The 18,175-nt window shown below is 40.3% G+C and overlaps 1 protein-coding gene across 1 annotated transcript in view; it reads right to left on the reverse strand.

Moving 5' to 3' along the window:
- The window catches only part of USH2A (usherin), a 594,633-nt gene that overhangs the window by 157,624 nt on the left and 418,834 nt on the right, over positions 1-18,175 (reverse strand). Inside the window, exons 49-50 of the mRNA XM_063125387.1 lie at positions 6,801-6,969; positions 494-715 (exon numbers count right to left, since the gene is read on the reverse strand). Of these exons, the coding sequence (XP_062981457.1) occupies positions 494-715; positions 6,801-6,969 (391 nt within the window). The remainder of the gene's footprint in view (positions 1-493; positions 716-6,800; positions 6,970-18,175) is intronic.

Consider the following 18,175-nt stretch of genomic DNA (forward strand, 5'->3'; position numbering starts at 1 on the left):
AAGAAATATATACAGGAAGTTATTGCTAAACTTTGAAAGCTCTTTGTTAAATTTTGTCCAACGAATAGATACCCAGCCATTGGAAAGCATATAACTAATACCCAATCCCATTCCCACCCCTGAAAGAGAGAACAAGCACAGTCTTGATAGCAAAGTCACAATGAAATGAGAACTAATTCGTAAGTCTTCTGCATTTCTTGTAGTCCAAGGTATCTTGAACCTAGGGATTCTACTTGATGTTTTTCCTACTCCTTTCATGGAGTTCTGGTTTTGTACCACACTGTACTTTAAGGTTTTTAATATTAGATTTTATAATTTTATTAGATAAGACAAAAATGGAAAGGGCTCTTGGCTTCTCTCTAGTAGTCAGTGATAGATGATTAGAAAGCATATGGGCCCATTCCTAATTAGATCTTATGTAAAGACTAACATGTAAGGTTTTTATTTCAAACACTAAAACAAAACATCTTCCAGAGATCACCTAAAAGTGTACCTGATGTAGGTTGATAGATGTTCACTTTTTCTTGATCACCACAACAGATCAAGTCTTTGCTTACTATTTGCCCACCACAACATTGCTGGTTGAAGCCATCATGGAGTAATCCACCACAACATATCTGGTTCCCTGATGTGGAATAAGGAATTCCTCGGCAGCAGGAGTCCCCAATCCCAACAGGGGCCCAGTTTTGCTCTTCGACTGGGCAGCATACTTCTCCTGTAGATTTAAACATAGCATAGGAATTTTGTTCAAGAAAGGCAATAACATCTACATAATCCTATCTATTATTTTTTAGTGGCAGTAGTAACAGCAGCAGTAGATTGATGATAGTAGTGAAGTGGGGGTGACTCATACAACATCATCACCATATATAAATGTTTTAATTAGTTATATATATTTTATGGTGTTTGCATTTGTGTTATACCCCGCCTCGATCCAGAGGGAGAAGCGGGTAACAAATATATTATTATTATTATTATTATTATTATTATTATTATTATTATTATTATTATTTAGAACTTTGTGGAGTAGCATAAGCAAAGAGATTTCTACCTAAGAAGCTTACAGTCTCAAATTTTACAGTGGGACACACAAAAGAGGGAGAGGAAGAATGGAAAAGGATAGCTGGCTGTAAGTATAGTTACCTATACAGAGTAGAGTTTAGTTTGGTTAAGGATGACAAAATGCTGGCATTACAAAGAAACACTTATGATATCGTCCCTGTGCAAAATGCCCAAAAACCTGAGCATCATGAGCAGGGCAAATGTGAAGGGAAAGGACAGGGCTGGCAGAAAGGGTAACAAAGATGAAAAAAGGAAGAGCTAACTACGGACAGGTATTTGAGGGTGCGGGATTTTAAAAAGAGATTTGTCTTAGTTGATAACTGTTTCCATCATAGGAGATGGTACATGTGGCCAGTGGCCATACTTTTGCACAACTGCTGTTCAAATAGCCCTGGTATAACCCATAGTCTGTTTTGGGGTTGTTTAAACCTCACATAACCCAAAGCATTGATAGTTCTGTCCATATACTGCCCATGTACATATTTTGACTACTTTGTAAGATCCACAAGTTCAGCTACCCTAATCTCTCTGGCTTGTGTCTCTTTACTTTCTGATAGATTATGTAGTAATGATGCCTCCTGTTAGCAGAGGAGAAAAAAAGGAAAAACAGAATAAGCATTTACCAGTACCACATGCAAACAAGGTTATTTTAATATGAGGAGACCACATTCTTCTTCACTGAAGGAAAGAAAAACAATTTACTCACAATATTCTTGCATATAAAATGCAGGTACAGCATAGAGTTTCAAAAAGAGTTTGTTCGGCCCATTTGTGTTCAATTATACCAGCAGGAATGAGAGAGCAAACCCATGTGCTCCCAGAAATGGTGGAAGTTAGGGGGTAGGAAAGAGAGGAGCAAAAGGAAGAAACCACAGGAGGCTATAGGAATCACATTGTAGGCTATAGGAATCCTGAGGCAGGCTGTGATCAAAATTCTCATGAACTAACTAACTGCAGCACTGCAGGCGACGCTGCAATATTCCCAACACTTTCCCCCAATTGGGTTGCTTAATTTTGTCCATAGTACATTGTAACTTTAGATTAAAGATCTCTAAAGATTGTTTCGATACATTTGCGTATCGTCATGCAGTAACAAATGATACTGCCAGATAGTCTTGAATCAGATGGACCATTGGCCTAAGACTGTATAGGGCACCACCTCACATCACCGTTCTAATACACTTCTAGGCAGTTATTTTAAGAAAAATATAACTGTACACATAACCAAAGTTATGTGTGCTCTAGTATACATGTGTACCAGTTCTTGTTTAATTAGCTTCCTCTTCAAGAACTCATCCCAACCAATAGACCATGTTTAAGTCTTTTCCAAGTTTAATAAGGAGCTTTGAGATTCAGCTTCTAAAGACGAAACCCTCCCAAATCCTCAGGGCGGTCATGTAATCTCATGCTGAAGTCACCTCGCTAGAAGCCAGCTACAATGTTCCGATATGACATTCACGGAAGAACGTTGTCGTTCACTTTTCCCACAAAGCCCCAGGGAGACAGTGAAGTCTCATGAACGCTAATATTATTTACATTATTATACTTTGGAAAAATTCATCCTCCCGTCTTTGCTTTGGGATTCATATGTGTATCTTCCGCTCACCATTCACAGATAGCACTACTACTCCTTTCCTCAATTGCAAGACTCATGCTTGTAGTAAAGTACTTTCAGTACTTCTCTCGCATCATTCAAACTACATCTGGAAAACATGCATGCCAAGAGTGCCCTGTATAAATATCTTTATCAAATAAAGTCAATAATAAACCAAAAGGACAAGAACAACCCTTTGGAGTGTAAGAGATATAATCTGTTAAGATACTTAACCACATCTCTCTGCTCTCCTCAGAAACTAATTTCATGACTGAACAGAGGGAGGCCTTCAACGGGGTATGTAAGTTACATCAATTGGAAAAAATACAGAATATATATATATATTTTATAAAAAGGACCATTAGACATAAGACACAAAGGATCAGTAACCTTCTCATTAACCTCTCAAAATGGGATCCATTCCAAGCCAAGCTTGAAAATGTTTTCTCTCTGAAAACTACCATGCAGTCTTACCAGTTAATTGTTATCCTTATCAAAGAATGACCCACATTAACATTTCGCTTGGGGTTATTAGCATATTTATAAAAAAGGGGGGGGGGGAGAAAAAGTGACCAATATTGTTCTTGTTGCTGCCCTTAGGAAACAAGAGGAAGGCAGGAAGGAAGGAAGCAGTGAGTGTATCTTTAAAAGAAACAAGTCACAAAACCCCAGGCAAGCAGTATATAAATATCCCCGGCTTGAACTTTGGCAATTGCTTATTGAATTTGAGTTTCTTTTACCGACAAGATGGTTTGTGTCACTGTACTTTCCTTTCCTTATGTAAACAGTGTAAAGCTAGTTAAGAAAGACCAGTGTTGTGTTTAGAGGTCATAGACAATCATCTTTTTATTTTAGTACATTGAGATTAATGGGACCAGCAAAAGACTTTCCTCTAGTTCCATGGGACTGCATGTTTCCCCCCCCCCTTTTGGATGACATCATAGGCAGCATTCTAATATTGTGATATATGAATGACTTTTGAAGGCATTGGAATTTAGGATGTGCTGCATAGCTTGGCAGAAATTCAAAGTACTTCTGAGCATAGGGGACGTGTGCCAACCCATGGGTAATGCAGTCAATTTAGCTCCTGACCTCACAGTTGTCTGGAAAGAGATGTGTGTGTTAAACATCCAGTGGAAAGCTTTCGTTGTACTACCAGACTTACTGTATTTAAAGGTATGTTTTTTAAAAACAACAACACCCAACCTAATTGCAAATCATATTTAGAAGTCTATTCAAAGAAAATGATCTTTCTTTCATATGAGCTTAAATTTGAACTGATAAATATGCCACCATGTAAAGGTATTTTTGTGTGAAATATATTCATCATGGAAGAGATTTAACATTATACAGCACCCAATTATCCAGAGTGCTTACTGATTCTTACCATACAATACCGAATCTTGAATTTTTTTGCTAAACTATACTCCACTGTTAATTAAAAGTTTAGTACATATCTAGCGGCAGATGAATTGAAACTTTTCCATTTTCTTCAGTACTGAATTGCTTTCTGTGTACGCTTTGTGGATGTTCTATAATACTAAAAAGAATAAGAAAATAACTGTACTCATGGAGCAATGTACACACTGGAAAATTTGGGTTGGGATCTAGGATACCTAGATGAGGACTCAAAACTGATAGTCTGGCTGTATCGGTTCACTGGAAAAATAGTTAGATGGGGGTAACATTTGTCACAAGGTGATCATATTGCCAGGTAACTCTAAATCATCATTTAGTGCTATGTGCACAGGCTTGAATTAACTTAATCAAGACTTACAGGCTTCCCCCTACCTTCTCCTCTTATGTGACTGGGAGAAGGACTTCAGAAGCATTTAGTTTTGCTTTCACAGAACCCCAACTTGTCGTTGCATATGAACAAGAGATTGTGGTTTGTAACATGCTCTGGTTAGTTTAACGAGCCAGTTTCATAGCTCACTGTTTGAAACTGGCTTGTTTTGAAACTGACCAGAGTTTGTTATAAACCATGATCTCTGGTTCATATGCATTGCCAAGCCAGGATTCTTGTCTAGATACTGCTGAAATATTTCTCACAGTCACATAGGACAAGGAGTGGGGGAGGGGAGTACACAAATCCAGAGTATTGCCCAGGTTCATTCCAGCTCATGCATGTAGTGCTAAACCATGGTGTGCATTACATGCAAAAACCAGACCAGAGAAGTGGTGGGAAAAACTGCTTCAATGGATTGATTTTGCACGATGTACAGACTTTTTTACATTTGACATCCCTACCAATGACCAACTCTTAGAAGTTTTAGTAGCAGCTTTTGAAATGTCAAAGCACCTTGAAAAATCAGGGCTCGGGTGTGTTTGGTGAATGAATCATTCCGTTTTCACTACACAGGGGCCATTTGAATATTATTCTAATCATGCAGGATATTTATTCAGCCCACACATGGCTGGATAAATATCTACAAACATGTAGATATGTGGGTGGGGGAAATGATGTGGGATTACCATGAAATAGGTACTCCCATTTCTTGGTCAGCTTAGTGTGACTAAGGTAATAACTCCTTCAGACATACAGCTAATTCCTCATTAAAATATTTTCTCTCACACATACGTTACATGAAATGATACCTTAAGGTGATGTTATATGAGAATTACAACTGTCCCTGGATGGATCTGAGTTGAAGCTGTTGTTGTTGTTGTTGTTGTTGTTGTTGTTATTTGAATCCCATCCCTTCTCTAAGAAGTTCAGAGAGTGGAATGTAAGGAGTTATTCCATTTTTATCCTCACGACAAACTTATTATAGAGACCCATTGACTGTCATGGCTCAGTGGAGATTGGTAGCCAGGTCTCCCCAGCCCAACACTCATGAGAACATAAGAGCATAAGAAGAGCCATGCTGGATCAGACCAAGGGTCCATCTCGGCCAGCATTCTGTAGGAAACCAACAAGTAGAATAAGAGTGCCTTCCCACTTCACCATTTCCAGACAGCCATTCCCCATTCCATACAACACCAAGGCATTCAGACATTTCCCTAGTTTTGTTCCCAACCACTGATCATCTGGTGGTTTCCTGCCCTCTCTGTGGTTGTGTGTATGTGTGTTTTAAAAGAATGGCTAAAGCACTGAAAAGCGTTTTTTTCTAGATTAGTTGACCTTTTCTTGTACTTTTCCATGTTACTTGTTTTGTTTTCCTAACTCAGTTAATCCTAATACCACACATTCCTACTTGTTTTCAGGTTGATCTGTTAGATTGTAAGCCTATGCGGCAGACTCTTGCTATTTACTGTTTTACTCTGTACAGCACCATGTACATTGATGGTGCTATATAAATAAATAAATAAATAATAATAATAATAATAATAATAATAATAGCACCCTCCCAGTTGTGTTCCCCAGCAACTGGTGTACATTGGGATACTGCTTCTGATAATGGAGGTAGCATATAGCCATTAGGACTAGTAGCTATTGATGGCCTTCTCTTCCATTAATTTTTTTTTTTTAAAAAAAACCCTTTAAAGCTATCCAAATGGGTGGCCATCACTACATCTTGTGGTAGTGAATTTCATAATTAAACTATACACTGTGCGAAGAAATACTTCCTTTTATCTATCCTGAATCTCCCACCAATCATTTTCATAGGATGACCCTGAATTCTTGTATTATAAGAGAGGGAGAAAAATATTGCTCTGTGCACAAGCTCCACATCATGGATAATTTTGTACACTTTTATCATGTCTCCTCTAATATTTAATATATGCTGTATATATGCTGTTGAATTTTTGTATATTTGTTTTTAATGTTCACTGTTTTTAACTTTTGTGAACCGCCAAGAGAGCTCCAGCTATTGGGCGGCATGGAAATGTAATAAATAAATAAATAAATAAGGAGCCCTCTGTCTACTACACCTCTCTGGCTCTCAGTTCTTGTCCTGCATACTGTTGTTCACAGTTCTATTGCTATTTTGATAACAAATTTTATTTACTAATTTATTTACTAAATTTTTATTTACTTTATTTAGTAATTCATTCAACAATATCTTAATTTCTATTTCTCATTCTGTAGTTGAATAAAATCTAAAGTTCACACTAAGATGTACATATATATTTATTTGTATTAAAGACCCTACTGCATTGGTTCATTTTTGTTAAATGCTTGAAAGAATTTGCCTCTTACCTGCTAATACCCTTGTGTAATAGCCACCACAGCACTGATAGTCTGGTTGCACTGCATGGGTCTGGCCGCCACAGCAAACACCTGATATATTAGGAGGAAACAGGAGGTACTTGTCCTCACAGCACTGGAAACCTGGAATATTGTTATGCAGAATCCCATTACAACACACCTAAAATAATTAAAGAGAAAGAGACACTATCTATTAAAAAATAAAGTATCTCCTGATATAACAACATCACCAGAAAATGCATATATTCATTTAGAAATGATACTAATATGATTGCTGGAAAACACAGGCAATGTCCTCTTTCATTATTAGTATTCAGTAGAAACTGTGGTATCAAATCAAACTGAACCAAATGAGTCCTTACTGTATAGCAGAAATGTTGCTCTACAATATATAATACAATTAACAGATCAAGGTTCTGTTAATACATCAAGGATCACACATAGAACTATGATGTTCATTGTCTATAGAATTGATCGACACATGGTTCAAGATTTGCAAAATAATCCTGGCCAAACCCACTGCAAACAAGCTCACTTTAAGCCAATGGATAACACTGCAGGCTGTGAAGAATGGCCAAAATGGCTGTGGTCTTGCTCAGTTAGTTCTGCTCAGTTTGGCTCAGGCCTCTGGGTCAGGAGGAGGGAGTTTCAGGGAACATTCCTCAAGGCTTGGGTAATTGGCTGTGCCAAGCACTCCCTATCTCCTGCAACAACACCTGCAGAGTTATCATCCTAGCCCGAGTAGCCAAGGTCGTGCTAATTGAGGTGTTGATCTGTTTCAGTTGTGGGCAGAAATGGCCTGGTGAAGGGCCCCCCGCCCACGAGGGAGGGGGCGCCAATGACCCAAGAGGGGCATAGGATTGGCCGAGGCAGGTCACGACACCAGCCGACCCCAAAAGGGATAAAGAAGTGAGTAGCCAGGGGCCAGTCATCTTCCTGGAGGTTACACATGCGTAGAATGGAAGATCAGTGTCGGGTTGGGAAATGGCCCAATTTTAGAAAGGCTTTTTTATGTTTAAGTGTCTGGATGCTCCAGGGGAGGCTTGTCACCATTTGTGGCGTGCTTTATGGTGGGGCTAATGGTTTTAGGGTGTCATTGCTCACTGCTAAATTTTCCTCAACATTCTACCTCATTCTCCCTTTCCCTCCCACACTTTCCCTTTTCCTTTTACTGCCTGACTGGACCCTTACGAGTTAGATTTTAGTTGTGTGAATGAACTGCTTCGGTACTTAATCTGTATGTGTGTGTGGAGGGCTGGCTATTACTGTCTTGGGATGAGGTTAGGGAGGTGGTTGTCTGAGAAACTGGGCATTTGATCCAGGGCCTACCTTGCAGGAAAATTGTGTAGACCCCAACTTTCCTTCACACAGGCCATTTCAGCAAGATACATGTATTCAAAAATGCATCTCTCAGGGCTCTTTCCAAGGGGTGACAAAGTTCATAATGGATTATGTCCTTCATTCCTTCCAACTTACAAGGGCACAACCATTCTTCATAAGGAGTGTTACTATCATTTCCTCTAACTCTGAAGTTCAGAGGTGAGTGTGAATCCTAATGTAGCCAAGATAGTACCATCCACATATATCAGCAGGTTTGAGACAACCACAAGGTCTACAGAAATACCAAAAATATCTAGAACTAAACCTGAAGGGTGTGGTAGAAACCCCCAAAACAGCCAGTAAGGACTGAGTGTGCTCAGTAGCCAGAGAATGCTGACTGTTGAGGAACACTGTTGACTGGAACACCCCACATTCCACGCAGCAACATTCTGTTGCAGATCTCAGTTGTAGCACCTGTATTTAACTGCTGAATCCATTGTCTGGAAGTGGAGAGCATGGAATGGTGTATGAAGAATGAAATATTTTAAATCCAAGAAATAGTCTGCCCAATTACATGTCTGTTAACAGAAAACTTAATAGATAACATTTTGGAGACACGCGTTTTCACCATGCTTTCATACCACTCAGTATCTGTCACTGTACATTGACTGCAATGTTACGCTGGTTGGCCTTCAAGCATATTTTATATTCTCCATTAATATTAATCTTGTCCCTGTATTTAGCAGGAAAGTTTTTTTAAAACAATAGTGTTGAGGTGACATCACTATACTGCTATTGTTACATTGCATTTCATATTTTGGTATTTCAGAAAGGAGACATCTAATCTGAAAGCCTATTACTAAACAAAAGATGGTTTCTCAATGTGAGGACTGTGTTGTTTCTTTATATTAAAAAACAAATGGAATGTTTCCTTTGTGGCATATGATCACTTATTTATAAGCATGATTCTTCAATCAAAGTGATCTCAAGTCAGTGCAATTTTTTTATATATATATATATTCTTTTTAAAGTAAAATTTGCATGGAAATGATTTTTGAATAGGCCTTTTAACTGAAGACTTCTTTCTGGATATTCCTGGGATGAATTATATGCTTGAACAATCAAATAATTATTTGTATGTTTGAACCTGTGCAAGCAGACTACCATAGTGTATACATAACATTTACTGAAGAATGAGTTGAATCATTGTAAAATGCAATCTCAGTACTTACGATCATCTCGTTTTACAAGGAATAGTTATCATGGCTAGATGGAAAAGACATTTGCTAGTGTAGCACAGATACTTAACGGATACCTTATTGATCTTTTGTTTTTATTAGGGCTGAGTCAAAATCACTCACACGGTTTTATTTTCACTTTTGCATAGAGCAAACACTCCTCCCCCACCCAACACAACTGCCAATCAATGTTGTCCACACTGGTTGCCTACTTTTTAAACAAAAGCTACTTCATTGAAAGGATGGCAGATCAATGTGGAATATGAAGAAGAAGAAAAAAAGCCAAGAAAAATTCAGTTGATTTCTACCAGGGCTTCCTCAAAACAGTTTCTATTCCCCCCACCCCAAAACAATTCCGTGACAGTTTGGGGAAAGGGCACTCTTTTTCTTAACCCTCACCTGAGAAAAAGTAAAAACCCAGCACAGGCTGGAAAGGTTGGTGCATCCTGGGGCGGATCCACACGTCGGCCCCAGAGCGCATTTATGCGACTCTAGGGCACCCCAGAAACGATAGTCTGTACTTGCCTGTAAAAAGAAACTAGGAAGAGAAGGAGACGCCGCTGATGCCGATGCCCAGCTCTCCCCGGCCGGCTCCTCGACTGGGACGGAGAGCTCGGCGGAAGAAGGTTGGGTGGACAGCGGAAGAAGCTCTCTACTCCCGCCTTCTTCAAAAAGAGCTCTCTGAGCCGGCCGGGGAGAGCTGGGCGTCGGCAGCGTCTCCGTCTCTTCCTAATTTCTTTTTACAGGCAAGTACAGACTATCGTTTCTGGGGTGCCCTAGGGTCACATAAATGTGCTCTGGGGCCGACGTGCGGATCCGCCCCTGGTTCCTTCCCCCAGAATACCCCTCAGCACGCATCTCAGCCTTTCAACAGGAGGCATTTATTGTGCATTCATGATTCCTCAGTCAGGGTATTTTACAGGTGCTTTACATGAAGTCATCATCTTCAAGGCTGTTCCTGTTCTTTGCAACCTTTATAATGCTTTTTGTTTTTCTAATGAGGAAGGTCTGATATTTTGGTGAAGAGTGTCATGAAACCCTGGAGTAGTTGCACAATTCTGCTATACCACAACCCCAGTTAGTGGTTGTATAAAGGAACATCCAGAAGGGTAGAGAAAGAAAAGCCCTGGAGTGGGAACATGTGTAAAGGATATGATCTTAATCCCACAAAAAATCTGAAAGCAGAAGATTTGGTAAAGGCAGGTTAAAAGACTCATGTTGAAAAGCCCTCCACTGCAGACCACAGCTGGAGGGGGGGGGGGACAGTTAGGAAAAAATGCCTTCCCATCCCATTCTTTCCCTGAATTGTCACAAAACACTCCAAGGACCATGACCCCACCAACACACACACACACACACACACACATACATGCATCTCATTGGGTTGAGGAGGGGAAACGACATTCCTTGCAAATGCAGCCAAAACTCTGGTTCCAATCAAGTTCAATACAACTCTGATTCTTGATACCAAACATTAACTAATGCAGAATTAGAACTAATGCAGCTTCAAATGTTGATAAGAGGTAGATAATCTAGTGTAGGGAGGGGGATACAATTTCAGTATTCACCAAGAGAACTGGAGAGTGTTCAGAGGAGGGCAACCAGGATGACCAGGGGTCTGGAAACAAAGCCCTATGAAGAGAGACTGAAAGAACTGGGCATGTTTAGCCTGGAGAAGAGAAGATTGAGGGGAGACATGATAGCACTCTTCAAATATTTAAAAGGTTGTCACACAGAGGAGGGCCAGGATCTCTTCTCGGTCATCCCAGAGTGCAGGACACGGAATAACGGGCTCAAGTTAAAGGAAGCCAGATTCCGGCTGGACATCAGGAAAAACTTCCTGACTGTTAGAGCAGTACGACAATGGAACCAGGGAGGTTGTGGGCTCTCCCACACTAGAGGCATTCAAGAGGCATCTGGACAAGCATCTGTCAGGGATGCTTTAAGGTGAATTCCTGCATTGAGCAGGGGGATGGACTTGATGGCCTTATAGGCCCCTTCCAACACTACAATTCTATGATTCTAACTAGGATGCCTGATTGACATCCACCTCTGCGATTGCTGAATTAACGTTCCAAAGCACCCCAGAATAAAAATGTGCATTTTAAAGGAGAGAACTAGCTTTCTAATGGCAAGGATGAATTCTGCCCAAGTACTGTTTTATTCTATTCCTCTCTCTCTCTCTCAAATTTATATCTGTATCAATATCAATATCTATCTATCTAAGTCCAGGTGAGATCAGATTCTTAAGTACAGCCTTCTTGTGTCTCAGCCTCACATACAGCCACCAGCTCATAAGCTTAATTGAAATGTATGGCAGCAAGAAAATCTTTATCTATATTTTGGCAGATTGATGGTGCAACAGTGATTGTTATCTGTATTAGTGGAAAGCTATTAACTACTGCATACACAGGCTTGCTATGGTTCAGTACTGTTATTCCTTTAGGCACTAACATTATTCACGTGATTAGTCCCATTGAGTTCTTCTGAGCATGCTGGGCAATGATACTATGACTTTCATATTTCCTGCTGTAATTACTTTTAAACAGGTGAGAAGCTAACAATCAAACTGAGCAGAAGATAAAGAAAATTACAGAAATTAACACAGTTTATGAAGCCGAGCTTTTATATGGTCAATCAGTAAAACAAAGCAACCCATCTATTCCCCTGATTCCTTTATCACAGAGTAACAGTAATCAGAAAAATCTGTTTCCCTGAAAAGGCAGAATTGCTGCTTTAAAATTAAGAGATGGGACTGAATAATAATAATAATAATAATAATAATAATAATAATAATAATAATAATAATAATAATAATGTTGTTTTACTAATTGGGATGAATTAAAACTCAGAACCCTGTCCTCACGTTTGAGACATCTCTCTACCAAGTACAACAGTCATAATCTCCCACATTAATTTCGAATTACTCTAATGCTGTACAACCCAATTCTCTGTATGTTTACTTGGAAGTAGGTCTCAGGAGGTCAATAGTAAGTATGTTTGGGACTATAGCCCTAAATCCTTTTTGGCCGATACACCCATTTTTTTCAATTTATTTTATAAAAGAATAGAAACATGATATTAAAATTGCCATTTTGAAAACCCTGCTACTGATAGTATAAAATTCAGGGAAAACACATCCCCATGTTCTAGGATGTGATCTATCTAACGAGCTCTCGATCGGCCAGTCACCAATGCACTGCCATAATAAAGATGTTTTAATCATGTATGGTATGTTTTTAATCAGTTTTTAATGTGCGTTTCATATCATGTTTTTATACTGTGTTTTATACGTTGAATGGTTTTAGTTTTTGTGAACTGCCCAGGGAGCTTCAGCTGTTGGGCGGTATAAAAATGCAATAAATAATAAATAATAATAAGAAAGTAACATGGCTAGATAGAAAATAAAGGAAACAGGAAGCTACTAAAATGCAAAAGTGAACATGGCCTCTCTCTGAATTTAAGTTCTGTCCTTGGATTCTCACATGGCCACTTTTTTATGCCAGCTGATGCACATTAATGGCCATCTTGACTTTTCAAAAGGGCTCTATCAGAAATATATTGCATGGTTTACTTCAATATTTGGGGCTGGATCTGAGCTTCCCTCAACCAGTGGGAGAACTACTTGAGTGGAGTTCCCTCAGGATCTTCCAGTCGGTGCTTGTCAGGGTAGGCACTCTTTTGCTGATGCTTGTCTACACGGGCACTTTACCCCGGGTGATCTACATGACACAGCTATCACTCCGAAGCAATCAAGGGGCAAAGCCCCAAAGCTCCGTGCTAAAAAAATTGGGTACTCACCCCTACTTTTTTAGGTTGAAGCCAGGCTCTGTACCTCTGTGGAGCCTTTTAAGTGGGGAAAAAAATAAAGGAGGTGTTGGAAGGGGGCAGACAGGGAGCTCTGGGCACCACACTGCAAAGAAATACATTTTTTTTAAAAACCCAGGGGGGAGGAGAGGAAGGGGGCAGCAGGGAGGCTGCCGCCGTTGCTGGGGCAAGACCGGGAAGGAACAGGGGAGCCAGCTTGGCTCCCTCTGAGCTCGCTCTGGCAGCCCCGTTCCTCTCCCCCCCCCCATTTTTTAATTTTTTAAAAATCTTTAGATGCGAAGGTTCGCATCTAAAGATCAAAAATAAAAAAAATGGGAGGGGAGAGGAAAGGGGTAGCCAGAGCGAGCTCAGAGGGAGGAGAGCCAGCTGCCCGTTCCTCCCTTCTCCTCGGTTCTGGCAGCGGCAACTCCGATTTGGCGCTCCTGGGAAGATGCTGGGAAGGAGCTTCAATTCAGAAGCCCAGGGCCTCGAGGCCATCAAGACGGGGGCCATGTTACAAAGGGCCTGCCAACCCTCCAGAGTAGATTTTTAGGGACTACAGGGAGAGGGAGGAAGCATCAAACATTGCCTCCTGTCTGTTCTGCTGGATTAGAAATCTTCCAAGGATGAAAGGAGCCCTTTCGTCTGCAGGAGGCAGACTCTGGATTCAAGACATGGTATTGGCATGAGCCTGCCTTGCAACTTAACTTGTAATGACATAAGCTAGAAATGGGATAAACCTCTCCAACCCATTTGGGGAAGTGTTCTGCCCCAGCTTCCCCTGACACACAGAACAAAGACTTTGGGGCTAAAAAAAAAAATCATTCCCTCGCCGCTGCGCCTTTAAAATCCTTTGTCCTCCCCATCTCTCTACTCCCCAATAAAATGGGAAGTAGACTACATGCAATAACCCATTGTTATCAACTCAACAGTTCTCCTGAGAGAACCTCTTGTGAAATTATTTGTCCACCCGCACTTTGTTTATAAAGAGCTTTCCAACTTACCCCTGCTCCAGACGCAGTGCATTGTTGAACTATGGAATTCACTGCCACAAGATGTAGCGATGGCCATCAATCTGGATGGCTTTAAAAGGGGGGTAGATAAATTCCTGGAGGAGAAGGCTATTAACAGCTGCTAGTCCTGATGGCTATATGCTACCTCCAGTATCCAAGGCAGTAAGTCTATATAAACCAGTTGCTGGGGAACATGGGTGGGAGGGTGCTGTTGCACCCATGTCCTGCTTGTGGGTTCCTGGTCGACAACTGGTTGGTTATTGTGTGGAGCCTTGGATGGACCCTTGGTCTGATCCAGCATGGCTCTTCTTATGTTCTTAAGACAATCCTGACATTTATTTATCTAGCCAGTGTGCTCATCTACTCAATTACATAGCTCCCTAACATCCTGTGCAACATACTGTAAATTGCAAAATAGCATTTTTGGCAGCATTTTAAGACAGTTACTATTTGCATTGGTATGAAGCCCAGAGGATATGCATTATCAACCCATAAAACAGAATGTATTCAAGTAATGTCAGGATTATGTCATATTCCAAAAAAAAAAAAGCCAATGTACTGAAATTGGTAATGATTATCATTATCTCATCCTCTTATATTTAGGTATAGCAGCAGCCAGGGTTCTTATAAGGTCAGTATTATCTCATCCTCTTTTATTTAGGAATAGCAACTCTGGATGTTGTCATCAGGCATAGGGCCATATATGTGCTTTCCTAAGCCATCTAATATAAAACATTGCTTTTCCTAATTATTTTCTATGCAAATGATCTGACTTTGTTCTCATCTACATAAGCAGGAATCATTTAATTTGAATTCAGTCAATAGGTTTATACCAGAAGAAATGGATTTCTTAGGACCAGTTCTTAAAATGAAAACGTAGCCTAGAGTTGTGCAAAAATCCCTTGTGCACTTCTGATCCCAAAGCACTACATATTGCTTTTAGAAAGTAGAAAATGTGGAAATAAGCAAGAAAAAAGCACTGGAACTAGAGGAATGTGGTTCAGGGATATATATATGTCAGAAAGGATGGGAAGATCTAGGAAAACATAGCAAAGATCATGGAATTCAAATGGTGGCCAGAATAGCCAAAATGGATCGGAGCAATCATATGAATTTTATACAGCACCAATTACTGATGCATCCACAAATCTTCTCAGATCAGGACGTACAAATCTAAACCAAGCTAGAGATGTCATTGAGTTTTCAAGTGTGGAAATGTATGCTTCAGAAATGCTTAACTATGAGTTGACAGAAAGTGTCATAACATATTTTCCCCTCTTGTTTAAAACCTTCTGGTCTCTGTTTTCAGATCCTTCTTTATATCTATTTATTCATTTCGTTAATTTGGTTAAGTGTGCCTTATCCTGAGGTTGATGTTCTGCAAGGGTGGAATTCTTTGGAGGGTGTAAATCTGCTTCCAGACTCTTTATGGGATTGAGATTGGCGCTTTTACATATGCATCCCCCCCACTCGGATTTTCTCTCTTTTCCTTTCTCTGTGTTTCATTACACAACCACTAGTTGGCAATGTTGTATAGCTGAATTGTGCAAATACACCAGGGTTTCATGCTGTCATTCATAGAAATGCTATAATGGTTGCAAAGATTGGGAGAGGCCCTGGAGGAGGACGGCATCATTTAAAGCATCCATAAACTAAGGAGTGCACAGTAAATGCCTCCTGTAGAAGGACTCTACAGCATAGGGTTTGGGGGGATGGATAATATGTCCTGGTGTCGATGAGGCTCTTACTCCTCTCACCTGTCTGGACATTTTTACCTGAGCTGGCAGCAGCACTTCTGTATGGGAGCCACTCAGCTCCTGAGGTTGACTTGAACACTGGGCAATGCATTTGGGGATTCTAATATGGCCACTGCCTCAGGATAATAGCAGCTCCATACAGCTGCCACTGCCCACCTAGGGGGCAAGAACATAAGTAGGGGAGGGAAGAAGGGAAATAGCATGCAGGGAGGATAACAGTGACCAGCAAGAAGGAGGGAAAGTGAGAGGAGAGGTAGAGGAGGGAAAGCAGAAAGGAAGAGGGAATGAGGTGAGGAGAAAAAAAAAGGAAGACTGCAGGTGGAGGAAGGAAGGCATGATTGGGGGAAAGACTGCCCCTGGGCAACAGTGGGGAAGAAAAAGGAGTAAAACAGAGAAAGCAGGGTGGCTCATGGTTCAGGAAAGAGAGATATCCTTCTTAAACATTGATGCCAGAACTAGACACAGTAATACAGGTCACAGCTAACCAAAGCAGAATAGACTAGTACCATTACTTCTCATGACCTAGACACTATACTTCTGTTGATTCAGCCTAGAATTGCATTAAGTATTTCAGCTGTAACTTGTTCAGCTTGTTGTCCACTAAAACCTCCATCTGTGTTTCTCCTCCATGTATATTACTGTCAAGCCAAGTGTCACCCATCATGTTTTTATGTATTTGATTTTGCACACCTAAATGCAGAACTTTGCATTGATCTCTATTGAAATTCATTTTAATAGTTCCGCCCAGTTCTCCATCCTGCCAAGATCATACGGAATACTTCTAAAGTGTTATTTACTTCTCCCAGTTTGGTGCCACCAGAAAATGTATTTATTTATTTATTTACAATACTTACATGCTGCTCCCCATTCAGAATTTCAGAGTGGTGGAAAAAATAAAATAGAATAAAAACACAATGAAAACACAATAAAAGTACATTTTAACAAAGTGCAAAATAAAACACGGCTGGTCATTAAGGGAAGGCTTCCTGGAACAATGACATTTTCAGGAGGAATACACAGTTGGCACCTGCCTGACCTCCAGAGGCAGGGAATTCTATAGGAGGGGGGCCACCATGCTGAAGGCTCTTTCCCTGGTGGACTCCAATTGGACGATAGGTCTATGTGGAACCACCAGGAGCATGTCCTTGGATGACCTCAGTGACTGGGCAAATGGGCATCCCCTCTACTCCCAGGAACACAACCCTGGGGCACTTCATTCGTGCTTTCTCTCCAGGCTGGTACTCTTTGGATATGATCCACCAGCTTAAAATCCAGTAGCATCATCTAACTCAATTTTAACCAGCTTGCCAACAAAAATATCATGGGAGAACGGAGCTGAAATCAAAATATACTATATCCACACCATTCCCCTTACCTATCAAGATAGAAGTCGATTAAAAGAGGAGATAGGGTTAGTCTGGAAACTGGCATGACTTGTTCCTGAGAAACTCCTGCTTCATCTTTGCAAATGTCCATAGACTGACTGCTTAATTATCTATTCAAGAATCTTTCCAGGCATCATCAAGCTGACTACCTGGTAGTTCCCTGGATCCTCTTTTTGAAGAGGTGGACATTAGAAGAAAACATTTGTCCACCTTCAATCTTGAGGCAATTCACTTGGGCCATAGCTAGACTTAAGGTTTATCCCTGGATCGTCCAGGGGTCAAACCTGTTCACACAGGGGATCCAGTGCTCAGGCAGGGGTGAACCCTGGATGATCCCAGGATAAACCTTAGGTCTAGCTGTGGCCTTGTTCTCCAAGAATTGGGATCTGAACTAAATAGTGAGGCAATGGAAAGCAACGTCTTACACTGTATGTTGATATCTTACATTTGTTCAGCGGATAATTGAAGGACATCAGTCTCCAATTTAATTTACTTGAGTGCTAGATCTGAATACTAAAAACACATAGAGAGCAAAACAAAGTAAATGATAAAAAGTTATAAGCTTCTGTAGTGGTATAATCTTAGGATCCCTTATGTGTTTTATTCTGTTAAACTTTGAAGGTGCAAATTACGGCTAGTTAGACCTACATTACCAAGGACTGTAACTGAAATGGTCCTTTTACTGTATAAGGTTCTGGATTACAATGCATTACAAGCATTTATATTTTATGAAGCCAAGAAACTTTATCTTAGTGAAAACAGAAAGTGAATGCTACATTTTTGACCGACCCTTCCACAGGAGGATGTCATATAAGATGTTTATCATCCAGAATATTAATTGGTTTC

This window comes from Elgaria multicarinata, chromosome 4 (genome assembly GCF_023053635.1).
Source record: "Elgaria multicarinata webbii isolate HBS135686 ecotype San Diego chromosome 4, rElgMul1.1.pri, whole genome shotgun sequence".
Classification (NCBI taxonomy): Eukaryota; Metazoa; Chordata; class Lepidosauria; order Squamata; family Anguidae; genus Elgaria; species Elgaria multicarinata.